The following is a 17,789-nucleotide window of genomic DNA, read 5'->3' as shown; positions in this document are numbered from 1 at the left end:
GGCGGCACTGGAGGGGCCGGTCCCAGCCGTGTTGTAGGCCCTGACGGCCAGGTGATACAGTGCGTTGCCTCGCAGGTTGCCAACTTTTGTAGACGTTTGATTGCCAACCGTTCGAATCCTTTTGGCACTTTCTTCCTTTTCGTCGTGTCTCCAACACCTGACCTGAGAAGCACAGCAGGCACGCGTTGACCGTCAGCTCCAGCAGCACCCGCTCGTTCCCAGCGGTAACTCTGGCACTTCTGCCCAAGGTGCCAGTGCCGCAGGGATGTATCCTGCACCCTGTTACAACCCCTTCTTTTTGCTCCTCATAGTGGAGAAAGAAAAGGCAGCAAATACACCCCAGGAACGCCCCCGCTCCGTGGCAGGCAGGAGCAGCACCACAATGACCACCCATGATGTATCGCCATGTCTCCTCGAGGCTTAGCACCGAAAGGACACGGCGTTGTGTCTCCATACCTCGTAGCCCTGTATTCTTCCTTTGTGCTGGTTCTCCCGAGGGGGAGCCCACGAAACTTCAACGTCAGAGGCAGAAAGACTTCTGGCCAGAACAGTGGTCGGGGGTCTTGTTGGCTCTGGGGAGAGCAGTTAAAAATAAAATTAGAGTTTTCAGTTTTATGTTCAATTAGTCACAAATGTCGAGGAATTTACTTTCTTCATTGCACAAGAAAAGAGGCATGCACCAAAACAAACTTCCACTTTTCAAAATGATGGCCTGTCAGCCTGTGCCAGACAGCACCGCTCCTCTGCCTGAGAAACAATACGATGTCATTACTGAACTCAGCCCATGATACCGTGTACCGTAATTAGGACAAGAGGGAACATTTTCTAATCAGTGGACATTAATTCATACTAAATCTCAGTGGAATTCTTTCCAGATTACATATTACTTTTCCATTAATATCAAAAGATTTCATTACGATTAATGTGATTTTAATGACTATCAGAAGAATTAATCACGGCTCATCATTTATTATAAATCAGAGCAAGGATTAGCTATCAAAGTATACATCAAGGTGGATACTAAACCCTTTTGGACCCGGTCAACCCCAACGCATCCAGGTGGGCTCCTGGTTCTACCTTCCTCTGCCGAGTAGACGACCGTCACGGGGCTGAACGACCCTTCACCCTTGTTGTTGTACACCCCCACTTTCACTTCATAGGGGGAGAAGGGTGGCAAGGTCTCATTGCGGAAGACGTATCTGGCAGCGTCTGGGGAGGCCACGACGGTCTGCATCCAGCTGACTGTGCCGAAGGGGCGGAAGGCCACCACGTACCCAAAGCCACCTCCGTTCTGCAGCTCCTCAGGCACTGTCTGTGGGCAGGCAGAGCGCAGGAGAAACAGTGCTTTCAGCAATGGCACGCGTTTATCTCCCCGTCTGCATGCTGGCTATTGCCTCTTGGTCCTTCTAAAGCTACTGTCCTAAACAGAGCATTAGAGACCAGCTGGAGTCCTGCTTTGCATCTAACCTGAATTCATCCTGTCCCACCTGTGCCAGAGCTTTGCTGCTCTGCAAGCTCCACACACCAAGGGGGAAAGCAGCACCTCTGGAAGACACTTCACCTAAGACTTAATTCGCCTTCATAGGCACCTGCCTTCCTTCATAGACTAGATGGAGCCTCCAGTAACGATGTGAGTAATTTTAGGTACTGCAGTGACTAAGAGGCGGAGGTTTGGTGGGGTGAGCCAAGGACACGGTTCCTGCTTTCCCAATACTTGTGCAGCTGCTCTCAATCTTTGCAGTCACACGTGAAGCCCTGCAGAAGCTATCCTGACAACGTCCCAGCCAGCACAAGGCTGGTGGCCCCTCACTGTCCCATTGCTACACAGTGACCCAGACTAGGTTGGACAACTATCCACATCCCGTACAATGTGACCTGTTAGAGACCGCAGTGGCAGGGAGTGACTTGTCACAAATGTGACGGAGAAGAGCAGGTAAGTCAGGCTTGTGGTCCCCTAAAAGCTGTACCGAAACCCAAGATTTCAAGGTATTAAAATAATCCATAATTCCGGGCCACTCTCCCACCGATATTCACGGTGCATGTGTAGGAGTTACATTTGGTGACTGCTTCTTTCTATTGCAGGACTCAAAAAAATACACCAGACCATAAAGAAAAGGCCTGTGGACATTTAAAAGACTAAACTGACTGTTCTATCAAAATACTAATTACATTTTTTGCAAATTACGACTCAAAGTCATGGCCGATGTTCATGCCATGTGTGTTTTTGAAACATACTGCGTATCTCTAGGAGACATGGTGTAGCTAATTAGTCCAACGGAGGAGGAAATTTAGCACATTGAGCTGTGTGGTAAGGACAAAAACTGATTTATAGTTTTTTAATAACCTTAAAAATATCTCTGGCAATTCATTCTGCCAGCTTGGTCAGAAATAGTGCTAAGTGGAAGTGTTAGCATGTCTAGTGAAGTTCATTATTAGCAAAAATATGCCAGCTGCATCGCATCATAACATGAAAATATGAGCAGACAAATGACTAAAGTTCTAACCCCAACTGCCTTAAGGAATATTAAACATTCTTCATTTCTGTATCTCTTCTTGCTGGCTTTCATTAGCAGCAATGAAAGCCAGGATGCAATGTGTTGTGCTAACCCTTAACTATTTGCTGCCATATAACCCGGTGCAGGGCTGGAGCTTTGGAGCCATCCACAAAAATGTCAACCAGGTCAGGACATGCCAAGCCTGGCCTCACAAACTCTGTCTTATCCCTCAGGTGGTTTCTGCTCATCCATGTTTTGCCGTATGGGTGCGGACCTGCTGAGAGTCCGGGGGAGCTGGTTCCCTGGTGCTGGCTTCCTTGCAAGGGAGCCTGGGATGGGGAAGGGGTTTAGCTCAATTTTAGCTGGGCTATTTTATTACACAATCTGGGCTTTTTTACCGCAAACTGAAATCTGCAGAAGCTTCACTGTGTCTGGGGTGAAAGGGTTCATCTAGATCAAGACTGCATTAATTTTCCTCTCGGTTTGAACTCCACTTACCTCCCAAGTAATGACCAGCTCAGACTTGCTCCCTCCACCTCCACTGACGTTGGCTGGGGTCACTTCAGGAACTGCAAAAAAAGATGCAAAAGGTGCACATGGTGACTTTGAAGCCAGAAAAGTGTGGTGAGATGAAACAGACCTATGCAGCAACAGGACTCTGCTGGCCTTCCCCTGCTGGGTACCAGAAACGCTATTAGGAAACGACTAATTCGCCATGGCAAACAGCACATTAAAAGTCTGTCAATAATAGTATATTAAAAGTATGTCAATTAACTTGTGTGCTCAGTCACTAATTGTTTAGTTTAAACATTTATCTTCCATAAAACAAGGCTTTTATTTATTTTCATATTTCATATTCTGTTCCTTTACAGGCTAAAAAAGAACAGGGAAGCCACCTGCCAGGGGTTTCCCACAACAGAGGCACATATCCCTGTGGCCACCACGCTGAGCCTATGCCTTGCTGTGACCCCTTTCTGCCAGAGCAAAGGACAGAGACAGCATCAAGGAGCATTAAAGCTCTTGGGGCCGGTGGCTTGTGCTGAAGAGAGGGTGTGTTTGGGAGAGGGTCACAGAAAACAGACTTTCAGTAAGACTGCAAAATGATCTGACCCATAGGGCAGACCAGGGTAGTTTCTCCAAGGCTGGTCGCCCACAGGGACGAAGTCCAAGTTCTTCCAAGAACCCCAGAAGCCTCCACCATCGAGGACCTGCTGACTCTCCAGCTGCGAAGCTCAAACTCCTGCTCTCAAGGGGCTGTAGTCTGCACTCCAGAGTTTCCGTCCCATTGATCATGGGAAACCAGAGGGACTGCTCTCGGAGTTCATCTCTCTCATCAATAGGTAATGGTCAGTATTTTCCAAAAAAACCTGCCCAAATCCCATTTTTTTTAAAAAAAATCATTGCTTTCTGCAAGAAAAGGTGATCAAATCTTCTTATACATCCAGGAGTCATGGAGCATGCAAAAGAGCCCATCAGGAGCTCCACAGCTTCTCCTTCCTGTTCTGTGTGCACACATAACGTGCCACGAGAGAGGAGAGCAATGGGCGCGGAAAATGCTCCTTAGCTTCCTCCAGTACCACATATCCCTTAACACTGACCAGCACTTATTCAACAGGACTTAACTTCGTTGCCCACTGCTACTTACGAGCTTCTTCAGTTCTTCTCTTCTCTGAAGGTCTGCTGGGTTCTCCAATCCCAATCAGGTTGGCAGCCACCACGCGGAATTCGTACTCGACCCAAGGATTCAGACCCACCACCGTCGCTGTGAACGTCCTGCCGTCAATGATCTCTGGAACTAGGAGACAGCCACAGGTCAGGAGCACAGAGAAAACTACTGAAAGTATTAAAGACTGCTGAGAAAAGGTCCTATCTGATACCCTTCGAAGTGAGAGATTAACGTAAATATGAAGTGAATAAGGACTGACAATGGGATTTTTCTAACAACAAAGAAGTAAAAGAGGCAGCATGAAAACATTGTGCTTTTAGCACAGAAATTCCTGCTATTAAAGAGTTTATCCTATATTGCCATTTCTTGAAAACACAGAGTCAAGACAACGGGTTTAAAGGATTTTTATTTTTCTCTTTTTAAAACACAGTGTTCCCTCTATTTAATGGTTACTGGAACGAAATTAACCTCTGATGGAATGAACAATTACATCATGGGATTTTTCCCTCTATCAGGAAAATAATTCTACTTAAAGATAGGCCAGATGACACGGTCTGTCCCTGAGGGATGTCTTTATAGACCACAATTACTGCTGTATATCTCCAGTGTGGCAACAAAAGATAGGAATTCATTCTGTTTTCCCTTAAACATTCATGAGAAAAATGGATGAGTAATAGCACCGACTGGACCCTAAATCTTTGGGTTGCCAAATTTGAAACTAGTTCATAAGACCAGTTCTCTGCCACCAGTGAAATTACTTTCCACTTTGAGGCGCAGAGCTGCTCCACATGGCCCATGTGTGGATCCCAATGGATGCATTTTCCATCGGTGGAGGTCTTAGGGTGCTGGGCAATGGACCTACCTGTGCTCACTGCTTGCCATCCCACCGAGAAGGGGGTCCTTGCTTGGATGACAAACATGGTAATAGGGCTGTGGTTGTCTGCTCCTGGCCTCCAGGACAGCTGGGCGGTGGTGTCGGTGATTTCATCAATCGTCACAGCTTCTGGGGGACCTGGGGGACCTGTCGGAAGAATCATAGGAGAGGGGTGCTGGAGGCTTTGTGGTGACTCGAGGAAAGAGCACGCTGGTCTTCTTCCCTTGCTCAGGACAGAGGTAACGGAGTCCCTGCGGAGGAGTTAAGTGCAGCCCCAGCTGTGGTTTAGCAGGTCTCATTGCCTAGATGAGATGGGGAGGCGTGAGGGAAATACATGAACCCAGAGATCATGGAATCACCAGCTTCACCCTGGGTGCCTCCATGTGAGCAGCTACGCTGAGCCCTGCCACGTGCCTGAGCTTGGATCAGCTCTGCCATCTAACGTCTGCCGCTTTAGGACTGGCCTATATACATGTACGATTTTTGTCTGCAGCTTGGATGCACTCAGAGGCTGAAGAAGAACGAAGGACCTGCCTGCAATCAGCATGGTGTCCGAGCATGGATTAGTATTTTCCATTTCACCACTGAGTTCCTTTTAACCAGTAAAACACTGCAGGACATACTGATCTACCTCTACCCATATCGTATGTCCATTGCTGCCAGTTTGCAGTACATGGGGTGAAGTCTCTCCCTGAAAGCATCATCTCAAGCAAACTCTCGTCTTGCTCTTTTAGTCCACTCTTTGGACTAAAATTATTCTCATATGATATTCAGAGAGCTGGACATGTTTAAATGTCTAAAATACCCTGAAACCTTCCAATATCCTGTCCTGAAAATGAAAGTTTCAGTAGGTCTATCCAGATTTAATTTCTCTGAAATTAAAACTTTAAATTGTTTTGCTGGGGGGGTGGGCAGGGGAGGGGAGGGGTGAGTAGCAAAGCAACACAGCCTCCTGGAGCAGCCGGCTCCTTCGGTGCTCCACTGCAAGTTATCCCAGAGAAATGAAATTTCATTGTATCTTCCACAAATGACTCCTACTGCTTGTCAGAGGCAGAAGCAAACTGTCTTCACTTCTTGTCTTGGAATAAACAAGGTTATTCCCAACATTTCAGAATACACTTCGCAGAGTGCAGGCTACAGGAGGGCAAGAGAGGAAAAATTACCAGTTCCCGATTTCCCAGGTCTTTCAGGGCTGCTGACAGACATGTGCTTCTCCTGTTCTGTGAAAAAATCTCATTCAAGTGGGCTGGTGCCAGGGGTTACTTCTGAATGTTCTTGTTTGATGTTCCCTGACATAAATAATGGATTTTTATTCTAGTAACTAATCTCTTATTATTTTGACATAAGTCCAATATTTTGAAAACTTCTAAAATTTATGAAGGCTCTATTGATGTACCAGCTATTTGCCTCCCCCTCCAGTCTCAGCCCAGGGATATTTCCCAATTTTCATGCAGTCTGGATGCATATGCACTTTTATGCACTGGACTGGACAGAGATGTCCCTGTTGATGTTTTTAGGGAGTTAAGATCAGTATTTTTGCCCTCATCAAGGATCATTTTCTTGTGAGAATTTAGTGTTCCTCCTGTTTGTTTACAAAGGCAGCACTAAGGAAATTACCTAACCCAGACACCCATCAGCAGGCTGTTTTGAAATATTTGTGCAAAAAAGAAAAAAAAATAATCCGAAATCATGTTGCAGCAAAAACCTGAGAGTCAGGGTAACAGGGAGCAACATCCTGGGGAGGGGAGCAGTGACTTTGCTGCCCCCCGGACCCAGCTCTGCTTACAGCATGTGGCTAAGAATGTGCTTCAATAAAGAGGGAATTTCTTATTTCTTTTTCATGCTCTCCCCCTTTCACTTGGTTGCCTGAGAACTTCTGTTAACACGGATAACATGCAAACTATGGCTGTGCATGTGAGAACAGCATTCAGATCTTGCTCTGAATTATTTATAAATCACCTATCTTATTTTTTACTTGGGAGGACAAACTGGAGGTGGGATGGAGGAACCTGGGGACAGGACTCAGTCCAGCACTTCCTCTTACTCCATCCCCGAGTCAACCAGAGAAAGGTGCTGCAGGCACTGCTGTAGCCAGGCCCTCAGTGATGAAATTCTTCCTAAGTCCTGTACACCCTCTCTTTTTGCTTTCCTCAAAGCTAACAAGCAGGAAAGTATATATCATACTTATTGTAAGGATCCAGATTCAGGTTAACTAATTGTGTCTCTGATAAAGTCGGACTTACAGATCACCTGTGTATGGTAATAAATAGACCCTGAAATATCAATTAAATTCCTAAATCATGTTTATTCTAGAAAATGAACAATACTGCTGGGCAGAAGTGCAGTGAATAAGCCGGATACTGTTTCTGCTGCACAGTTCATCAAATAAATGAGCTCAGTGCAAGTTTTGCATTCAGGACACGAACACGTACTAGTGTCTTTATCTGTGCTGTGTGTCTGTTGTACGAGTATGTATATATGAAAGAATCTTTGTATGTTTGAAAACGTACTGTGAACCCCAGCGTGTACTTGGAGCTTATTTCTTAGATTAATTACAAGATGCTGGGATCCTACTGAATGTCTCCAAGCCCAGGAATTGTCTTACCAGAAGCAGAAAATAGGAAAAAAAAAATTTACAGCAACAACAACAGTAACAAAATTCAAATACCTCTTACAATCAGGTCTGCAGCAGCCGATAGCTTGTCCACACTTGTTTGCACCATGCAGACGTACTTCCCAGCATGCTTCAGCTGGATGCTCCTGATCATCAAATCACCAGCTGAATCCTGCTGATAAAGTAGGGAAAAGTGGTTACAATTACTTTTTAATGAGCGCTAAACATCATTATCACATGAAGGACACTGTGACTAATGGATTTACTTTACACTGGCTGATGAAAACATTAGTAATGCAAGCCGTGCCCTATTAAAATTATGTGAGGCTGCCTTGAAGATAAGAGCGGGAGCGTTTCAAAAATTACGGCTCCTACAAGGGGCAGGGGAGCCTGGGTTGGGTCCGTTAAGCACTTTCCCCATTAAAACAATGTGACAAAGCTTACATAGGACAGGTTCACTCCGACTCCTCCTTTATCTCTCTCCCATTTATAGCCTCTCTGGTGTTTGGATGCCCAAGTTGTGTCTACATCTATGTCGTAAGTGAAAACCAGCCCAAAATTATGAGACAGCTGCAAGAGTTTCATGGCTTTGTATTACGGCCAGCGTTTTGATTGCCCAGCGGTTTTGTGCTAAAGATCATGAGAAGAGCACTCTCCGAGGAAATCTAGCTTCACCTAACAGCGGTAATTTGTTTTCCAAATGCCAAATGCGTGTCTGATTAACTACTGAATAGAACTAATGATGCTTCAATATGTATAGGAAGCTGAAAACTCTCTAAATTTTTCTCCAGACACAAAGCATTCGCTGTATTAGAAATCTCTGGGTAACCTTGTGCTTGTGGCTTTCAGACTGAAGAATATTAATAAAGTTTACAATTTTAGCTTTGCAGGCCAATCAGGCACAGTCGCCGGGAAGTGCCGTCACTGCTGATGAGTGCCCTAGGTAGCAATCTTTAAGTACATCTTTTATTTTTTTTTTCTTTTTTAGGGATAACAGCAAGGCTTATAAATTGTATTTCCTTTTCCTTTCAGTATTAAATTTCACTCCTGACAAATGTAAAGACAGACCGCCAGTCTCACTGAAACCCGGCGGAGCACAGGGCTCTGTAAAACCTCCCATAAAGCAACATGCAAAACCCTGTCCAGTTTTCTACCCCTGCTGAAAATTCATTGCTTTTCTTTCCTTGTTTTTCTTGCTACCTTCACCCAATAAAAGTGAAAACAAAATTCATCAGGAAGAATGAGAAAATGTTTTTAAATCGCAACTACGTCAGAAATTAAACTCCGCAGGTCCAGCCTAATAAACAAATTAGATGAAATCTGAACTGCAAAAGAAAATGTTATGGTTGTGAAGGAAAGCAAGCTTTTTATCCATATTCCAGACATAGCCTGTGAAATAGGTGCTCCTCTTTTAGGAAAAACTATTTGGAAATTATTTTTGGCCAGAAGAATCATCTGACAGATGTCCTGCCTCCTCTGTGAACCCCCTTTCTAACAGACAGTGTCCTGAGGTACCTCCTACAGCACTGATCCTCTCCAATTCCCAAAATTAATGCTACAGCAACTTCAGGAAATCTGAAACTACTAGAGAAGCTGAAACAACTTGTCCTTTACAACCGAGGCAAAAGAAGAGAAAATCAAGCAGGGAAGGACCGTCACAGGCACCCTTACCCTGCTATGGGCTCTCTGGTCCTGAACCTTCCTGGAGAGGCAGAAAATGGCAAATGACCCAAGCAGATTTTCTCCTCTATTACAGAAGGAGTAACTCCTATGTTCACTGCCTTTTCTTCCCTGTACCTGCCACTTGATCATAGTCTTGAACAACAGTGGCGGCTAGGGCTGTGTTTAAGGGGCAGTCTAACCAGCGCTTCACACCTGACTCTTCTCACTATCATATTTGCATGAACACAATCTTTTCAACCTTCAAATAAGCAATTCTTTGGACATTGCAAAAATCTGCATTGTCAGTGGGTACTGACTGCGTTTCCCATAAACAAACAAATAAACAATCCAAAGATACCAATGTGACATTGCCAGGAAACGTGCACAGATAACACTGAAAAAACCTGATATTTGTAATATCATGCAGGTTCTTTTCTGTAGAGGAAAAATACTTATTCCAAGCATGTGGTCACAAGAGGACACAGACATATGAACACGCCAACAAACACTGACTGAACAAATTTGAGGCTATCCCCTGATTTCCCACTATTTTCTGTACATACACAAGTTTCTACCATTGTTACATTTCACATTTCTCTTACTGTTACAGACAGAGAAAAACCACTACAGACTTCTTCCTCTTGGGTTAAATGAGAAGGCAGTTTTTTGCACTGAGAAAACACATTATAGTACAGGTCTTCTGACGTAGAGCATACTGCAATGTGAACATATCGTTCATGTGAGCAGATTTAAGCCATGTCATTAAGCAATTATAACAATTCTACACCAACTATAATGAAGTAGTATATGGCATTGTTTATCTTCTCAGTTTACAAGACACAAAAGAACATCTCCTACTATTAACTTAGTCAAATTCGTTCTGCTATTAGTTGCCTTTATCTGTTACCTACTTTTATGACTGCGAGGAGATTGCTTTAGTATTAATACTTACCCCTCCAACTCTTTCAAAGTGATCCCCATCTTTTTCAAAGTCTATCAGGTGTCCGTTAAATGACCAGGTAAACATGATATCCAGCGAGTGATCGTGGGATACCTGACAAGGCAAGACGATGCTTTCTCCAACAGTGACATCCATACTGAAGGGTGACACCATAACCCGGGTTGGATCTACAAACAACAAAGAAAACAAAGGGGGAAAAAAGCATTAATCCTGTCCTCCTGAGAAATGGAGAGATGTAGAGCTGAAAAAGATCCTAAGCAGTCTACCACAGCCACAGCATTGCCACCAGAACTTGAGAAATCTGCAGTGATCACTTAGGAAGATCCTTAATGCAAGAAATGAACCATCACATCTTTGATTTTATCCTCCAAGACCTTTCTCTTTTCATTAGATTGAAACACCATTAATAAACCCTCCAGAATCCTCTTCTTAGCCATCATCCTGATGAACAAGGAAAAAAGAAAAGGCTGGAAAAGAGTGCAGCAGATCTTAAGAAAAATATCTCTCAATGTAAAATCTCCAGAACTGGAATGAAGAAGGTTATATTAAAAACATGAGCGATATCTGCTTGGACCTGGAAAGGGAAAGATTAGACTGACATTATTGTTGCATGTTATGTTTATTGAAAACTCAGTGTTTGTTTTGAATACTGGCCACACTCTCTGTCTGATGGATGGTTTGACACTTAAATCCAGGTAGTTTGTGTTGTGTGAGGAGGACCCACAGAAAGAATAAATATAAATGGTGAGTGATACCAACCAAACCTTTGACACCATGGAAACCACAACTCTGCCCTGATGAGCCGGGTCCTGCAGTAATGTCAGACAGAGGAGGTTTAGGGTAAGACGTGGCTCTGGGTGTAGTTACTCCGCTGCCTGGGATGCAGATGATTTGGGTCAGTTAGTAGGTCAGAATATCTCACTCTTTAGGATCTCTGTGGTCTTACAAGAGATGTCACTGACCTGGTGAGAAAGAACTGAGCAAATATTTTGGGGAGGTGAAGCAGAAGAAACATGAGAAAGGGCATTGTCCTAAGCATGACATTTGCAAAGGAAAGCCCCAGAATCTGAAGATATCTGTGATGTGGTAAGTTCTGTCTGTGAAATATGGGCAGCAGCATGTATCAGTTCCACCCTGGGTTTCAGGACTAATCCCTTATTCACAGCTGAAGTTCACATGGATCCTTTACCACTGGTTTAATTGTCTATTTTTCACTTTAGTCGTGCAGTTTGAGCAAAATGGTGGCACAGAAAGATGAGCCATGACACATTATGCAGACTTCAGCTCCTCATCTGTGCCCATGAACTCCCTCTGCCTCTGAAGTTAACATTTGTCTTTCATTTCTGTTGACAAAAATGCCATAATTTTTTTCTACAGGGCCTCAGAGGAAATGAAAAGGAGAAAAAATATTGCTTTGCAATGAGACCAAAAGTTTGAAAATCATATACAGATAGATATTTTTGCTTATTCCAAAACTCTATTCTGCACAGCTGTCATGCTAAAATACTAAGAGCATTATTCATTCTCTGGTACATGAAACAAAAGTCTTAACTACTTCCAGAGACTATTGGCCAACTGCTTAATTCTTTGCTAAAACAAGGATACAGCAACACAGATATGTACCGGGCAGAACTACTGAGCGAAATTCAGGGGATGTGAAGCTGTTCCTGGGTTTTCAAAGACCTTACCAAAAGTTTACAGGAGGTGGTGAAAAAGATTTCCTCACTGAGTTGAATATGCTTCAGATCAAGTCCCCAGGGACTTGGCTGTGTTACCTTGGACACATTTAATTCATCTATATTTTGGCTTAACTTCTAACAAAATAGAGTAACTCTTAGCAGAACCACAGGAAATGTTATGAGGCTTAACTAACTAATAAAAGAAAAACATTTTAAGTTTCTCAGGAGAAAAGCAGTATAACTGCAAGCTACTACAGTAATGTTTAATTCTTGCCTAGACTTATGACATTGTTTTTGATTATAAATGATGTAGCAGGATTTTACAGTCACTTGGGATTGCTACTCCTGAAACTCAAGAAGACCTGGAGCATCCCAGCCTCAGGATGCTACAGAAATGCCTGCACCTGCAGTGGGGCTCAGGCACTGAATCACTGGAATGCCTTTCAGCATCAGAAGAGCATCCTCTGCCCTGCTCAAAGCCTGCATGAAACATTTATGAAGGACATGACTCTGAGATGAAATGGGTACCTCCCGCAAAGCCCTGAGCTCTCCTACATGACTCCAGTAACGATCCATGTAAGCCGTGGTCCTTACAAGTGTCAGCACTGAGGTTTTGCTGTAGCCAACCCTCACTTCCACAGCACTTTCTGCAAGAGGTGAGAAGTCCACACCATAAATCTGATTCTTCCTGCTGCAATAAATACAGTTTATAAATCTATTTAAGAATGAACCATAGGTGTTTGCCAAAGACCTGCTTTCCAGAGCAGCTTAGCACACCTCCTGTGGATGCTGTACAAACTGCAAGTGCCTGGTGCCTCTAAAAATCAGGCCCCCAGTTCTCAACCCACTCATGTCAAGAAGCATTGCCATCTAAGAGCTGAACACACCAGGTTATGGGAATGGCTGATACAGCTCTGGGAGGGCTCCGACCCAAGCCATGCTCAGCAGGAGAGCGAGCCCCAGCACTGCACTTTACAAATCACCCCAAGGAGAATGCTTACTCATCTCTTCTCAAGGACTGGGAAAGCTGAAAAACAAAAACAACCCCCCTCCTGTAATAGCCCCAGCAGAGCAGAGCAAAGCAGCAAAGGGAAAATGTTATTCAGAAGCCAACGGAGGGCAGCCGAGCATAGGCACACCTTGATGATACACAGCCAAGGAGTCATCAAAATTATTAGATTTGCGTTTTCAAAACCTGTAACATCAGCCACTTTTTAGATTATGGCAAGTGCTTTAATGATACCAAAATCATCTTGGTTAGCATCCAAGTCAAAAATAAACAAAACAATGTTTTTTTTTCTGAGCTAGCTATTCATTTATTTATTGTCCACTTGCAAGGCAAAAGAGGCAGTTTAGGGAGACAGATACTCTGGGAGAGCTGATCTTAACGCTCTGTAACTATCCTGCCCCCGCTAAGTGCTGGTTATTTTCCTTAGATGTCTTTGCTTAGTAAGGGCACTATTGCCAAGGACAGTTAATTAAAAAAAACCAGTTGTGATTTTGGTGATATTTTGAGACGATATTCACCATTGGAGCACTCTGGTGCATTTTGAGATAGTTTTAAAAATAAGACTGAAGAATTCAGTTGCAGATAAAGAGTTTCTATTAGTAGCATCATCACCCCTTACAGCTGCCTCCTGGCTTCTGAGCCCTCTGCGAAGGGAAGCAGCGCCTGGCACTTCCCAGATCTCCTGCAGAAAGAATGGACAAAAAGCAAGCAAAATTGTTCTGGGTCACTTCTGAGAAAGTTTGTCTGGAATTACTGAGAAGTTTTTAGAGAAGAAATAAATGACTAGTGCATGCCAGAGGGAACACTCTCAGCCATCTGTCATCAGGAGGAAAAATAATACGGTTTTAAGTCTCAAATAGGAAACAGGAGAAAAAAAACAACCACTACACTGTACATGCAAACATATAGCAAATGCAGCGACAGCAGACGTGAGCGAGTTTCCATTGGCCTGGGCTTGGCTTTACTACACAGAAAGAGGAGATCTTTCTGCAGAGCCCTGAGAAGGGCTGGAGCACGGCAGGGCTACGGCAGGTGCTGGGACCCACTTCTGCAGAGGGGTTGGTGACTGTCTGTAGGTGTCACTGACGGCTCAGGGAAGCAGTAAAGCTCCCTCAGCTTTCCTTTCATGCCGTCCTTTTCAGGAGCGTACCTCTCGTGTGACAGAAACGGCACTCTTTTGTTTTACATGCAGTTTTCCCTGCGTGCCAGCCAGGCTGGCAGCTCCTGGAGAGGCTCAGCTTGCAGCTGGTCGTCGGAACAGAGATGGTTTGAGCAGCGTGAAAGCTCCTGGGGATGGTCCTCAGCTGGAGCAAACCTGCACGGCCATGCCAGGACAGCTCTGGGTGCCACTGCCATCGGCCTCAGCCTCCCCAGAGGGGTGCACAGAGGCTATCGGAGCTTTCCTTACCTATTTTTGTCCTGTGTTACAGCCCTTAGTTTTACTGCTGCAGCATATTGCAGAGAACTTGGTGTGTTTCTGGCTGATTTAATTTGGTTTATACTACAAGAGATTTTAACAAAGTTTTCTGGCTAGTTTTCAGTTTGTTAGAAGAACCGTAGCTGAGCAGCACTTCCCATCTGCAGGAAGGCTGTAATTGCTTTGCTTTGTCCCTTTTTCCCTGCTAAAGGGAACCCATCATTAGCTGTTGGTGCCGCCTGCGTAAGCTGGGATGCGTTTCCAAGCTGCAAACCAGCAGGCTGCAGACATTGCGGGTATGCTCTGAGGGTAACAATTATCCAATCTGAAAAGAAACCATCCCACCCTGATTTTCTATTGATTGGGTGCCCATTAGGAGGGATTACTTGTTTAGGGTAAACAGCTTTGCATCACTGCATTTGCTTGTTGCAGCTCACGCAGTGCTATGTTGTGTCACATTGATCTGGAGGACATGACACAGTGGGACATAATATACAGTGGCACGACATAAATGACATAAAATGAATCAGAGACTGACACTCAGAGATAATGGATTTTTTTTTTTTTCTAAAGTAAGTCAGTCCAGAGCATGCGAGTATCTTGTGAATGATACAAGAGGACCAGGGCAAAGCAAGAAGTGATGTCATGTATATTGTGCCCATCAGCAAGATTTCAACTGACCAGAGGTTTTAGATGGCTACTTGGTGTCCCATTTCCAACTGTGCTCCTTTCCAATTTGGCTCAGCTGCAGAGGCTGCGTGCTCTGCTCCACAGGGAAGGGATTCAGTGATGCTAATAAACCGCAGTGTCTGTCATTTAAGGCTATCAAAGTGCTTAGTAAACAATGAGATATGCTTTGCCAGCCCTGGCTGGAATATGGAGTATTTTACTATAACAAAAGATTGAACTGTGACATGCTCAGGAGATACAGCTCCTGTTGTTGGCCTTGAATCGGTGGAGTTGAGAATCTCAGAGACAGATTCAAAAAAGGAGATAATGGCAGCATTTCCAGTGCTCGTTTCTGAAACCCATGTGCCTAATATCTACATGCTTATGTAGACATCTAGCCCAGCATAAAGGAGAGGGTCACAGAAGAACACAGAGAAAGGAACACTCAGGTTTTGACATATTTATCCAGGGTAAAAAAAATGAAGCAAGTACTGGAGCACCCTCTAGAAGTGTTGAGCCCTTTGTGAGGTGCATGGACACCCCTGCCTGCCTGAAGTGCTTCTCCTGGGCACAAGAGTGGGTGCCAAAGGGAATTGGATAAGGCTCATGGGCAGGCTGGCAAGACTCCCTGGAGCAGGAGCAAGGCAAGTGGTGCTGCAAAGGAGATGGGCAAGTAGGAGCTTGTCCAGTCTCCAACTTTGCCTCCAGCGAAAAGAAGGTCCACAAAGGCTGGGCGAGTCAGCATGCTAGAAACTCAAGAGAGTGGCAGTTTATGGGATGATCCTACGGGCCTTCAACTACAAAGAGCCACAAAGAAGAAAAAAAGCATGCAAGACAAAAAAAAGTAAATAAGAAAGGAAAAATCCCCAGTGAAATATCAGCAAGTACTCCAAATCCTCGTGAGATGCCAAAACAGCTGCCTCAACTAGGCCCTCAGCCCTCAGAACCCAATGGAGCCCCAAGCCAGCCTGGAAAAAGATCTAGAACAATAAGTGTGATCTAGAACCAACAAGCGAGCTAGAACATGATCTAGAACATCAAAGTGTGCTAGAACGTGATCTAGAAACATAAAGTTATCTAGAACATTATCTAGAACCACAAAGTGAGCTAGAATGTGATCTAGAATCAACAAGAGAGCTAGAACCACAAAGGTCCTGGAAAACTGATCTAGAACCATAAAGCGATCTAGACCCTGATCTAGAGCCACCTCCCTACCAAACCCCAACTCCAGAATTTATAGCTGCTCTACCTCTACCAACACCACCCCAGCTCTACAAACACCTGACTGTAAAGGACTCAATGCCTGTCAAAGCCCCTGATCCGGGAAGGCCTTGGGATGTGAAAAGGCAATAGGCAATAATCCTATTTCTTGCTGATAAGAAGAAGCAAAGAATGCACCAAAAGCTTTACTCCCCTCTCTAACCAAGGACAAACTTTTCCTTAACAAGGTCGTTGCCCCCAGCTCAAAGGCGCCAACAAGGTGTTCAAGAAAAGTGTAGATGTAGTGCTTCAGGACATGGTTTAGTGGCTTTGGTGGTGTTGGGTTGATGGTTGGACTTGATGATCCTTGAGGTCTTTTCCAACCTTAATGATTCTATGAAGAAATCAGACTCCCTGCCCCGAAAACATAACAGTACCTTCAGACTGTTACACTTACAAGGGAAATTTTCTAAGATTTTGCAAAGGCTTATTCCTTCTTTTCTTCTTCCAGCCTTGCCTATTTCCCTTCATTCAAGATTCATTTGCACTTTGATGCTGCTAGGTTTGTCTAATGGAAGCTAATGGAAATTTTGTAAAAGATCCTCCATTGAAAGTCTGCAGCATATGTCCCTCTCCCCTTTACTCTTTTGCCTAAATAGACAAACTCTGTTGTAAATATTCATGGCTTTGGAGGGGAAAATATTGCAAATGGACACAACTCAGCTAGTGAAAACTGCAACAACTGCTTGTGGACAGAAGAAATGTGGTCTTGTTCTTTAAATGAAAAAAAAAGCAGTGTTTGTTTTTGTTGAGGGATATGTACATTTTCTTCAAATACATAAGAAATATTAATACCCTGCGTATTTTACTCAGAGAGTATGTCTGAGTTAAATAGCAGCGAGCAGCTCAGACACGTAATGGCTGGAGTTGCTGCTGCAGAACGCAGAGGGTTGCTGCTGCAGAACGCAGAGGGAAGGACGTTTATTCCCGGCTGGACAAGAGGAGACCATACAGACCAAAGCCATTTCGGCATATGAGGCTCTGACTCTCTGCATCGTGTACTGTGATCAGAGCATGCCAGGGCATCTGTTAGCTGTTCAGCGAAAGCCAGTGTGGATGACAAGGTAATTTCAGGTTCAAGCATGAATGCTCAAGTGCAAGAGTTGATGTTCAATTACCAGATGCTTCAAACAAGCAGCAAAGACAAAGGCAAGCGGTGCCAAGCACACACTACTGCATCCAGTGCGAGGGAAAATGGACAGAGCGCTGCTTTTCCTCGGGCTGAATTTCCATTCACATGTCTGATATTCCTTATCTGGACTGAGGCAGACAAGCAGTCAGTTTCAAGTTTGATTAACCTAATTCTCTTAAACAGCCATTAGTGTTACAATGTTAAAGACCCACCTATGATTTTTAATTTTGTGCATAAACCATGTCATGCACATGATTTCAAAGTAGGTTTTTCTTGTAGATAAAGTATAATTTGAGTATGTGGAACTCACTTTTCTCTTCTTGGAATACCAGCATGTTTACTGTTTTCGCA

At 44.2% G+C, this 17,789-nt stretch overlaps 1 protein-coding gene across 1 annotated transcript in view; it reads right to left on the bottom strand.

Annotated features, from left to right (window-relative positions):
• Window positions 1-10,443, bottom strand: part of LOC104466324 (contactin-4-like) — a gene marked incomplete at both ends in the record, with an annotated part of 12,806 nt that extends 2,363 nt beyond the window's left edge. Inside the window, 8 exons of the mRNA XM_010079705.1 lie at window positions 1-162; window positions 457-572; window positions 1,078-1,312; window positions 2,994-3,064; window positions 4,141-4,290; window positions 5,024-5,182; window positions 7,704-7,824; window positions 10,264-10,443. The exon at window positions 1-162 is cut by the window's left edge and continues 46 nt beyond it. Coding sequence (XP_010078007.1) covers window positions 1-162; window positions 457-572; window positions 1,078-1,312; window positions 2,994-3,064; window positions 4,141-4,290; window positions 5,024-5,182; window positions 7,704-7,824; window positions 10,264-10,443 — 1,194 coding nt within the window. The remainder of the gene's footprint in view (window positions 163-456; window positions 573-1,077; window positions 1,313-2,993; window positions 3,065-4,140; window positions 4,291-5,023; window positions 5,183-7,703; window positions 7,825-10,263) is intronic.
• Between the last annotated feature and the right edge of the window lie 7,346 nt (window positions 10,444-17,789).

Source organism: Pterocles gutturalis, unplaced genomic scaffold, assembly GCF_000699245.1.
Source record: "Pterocles gutturalis isolate BGI_N339 unplaced genomic scaffold, ASM69924v1 scaffold19259, whole genome shotgun sequence".
NCBI classification, from domain to species: domain Eukaryota; kingdom Metazoa; phylum Chordata; class Aves; order Pterocliformes; family Pteroclidae; genus Pterocles; species Pterocles gutturalis.
Note: the sequence above shows the minus strand (reverse complement) of the source record. Positions and strands in the feature narration are given on the sequence as shown.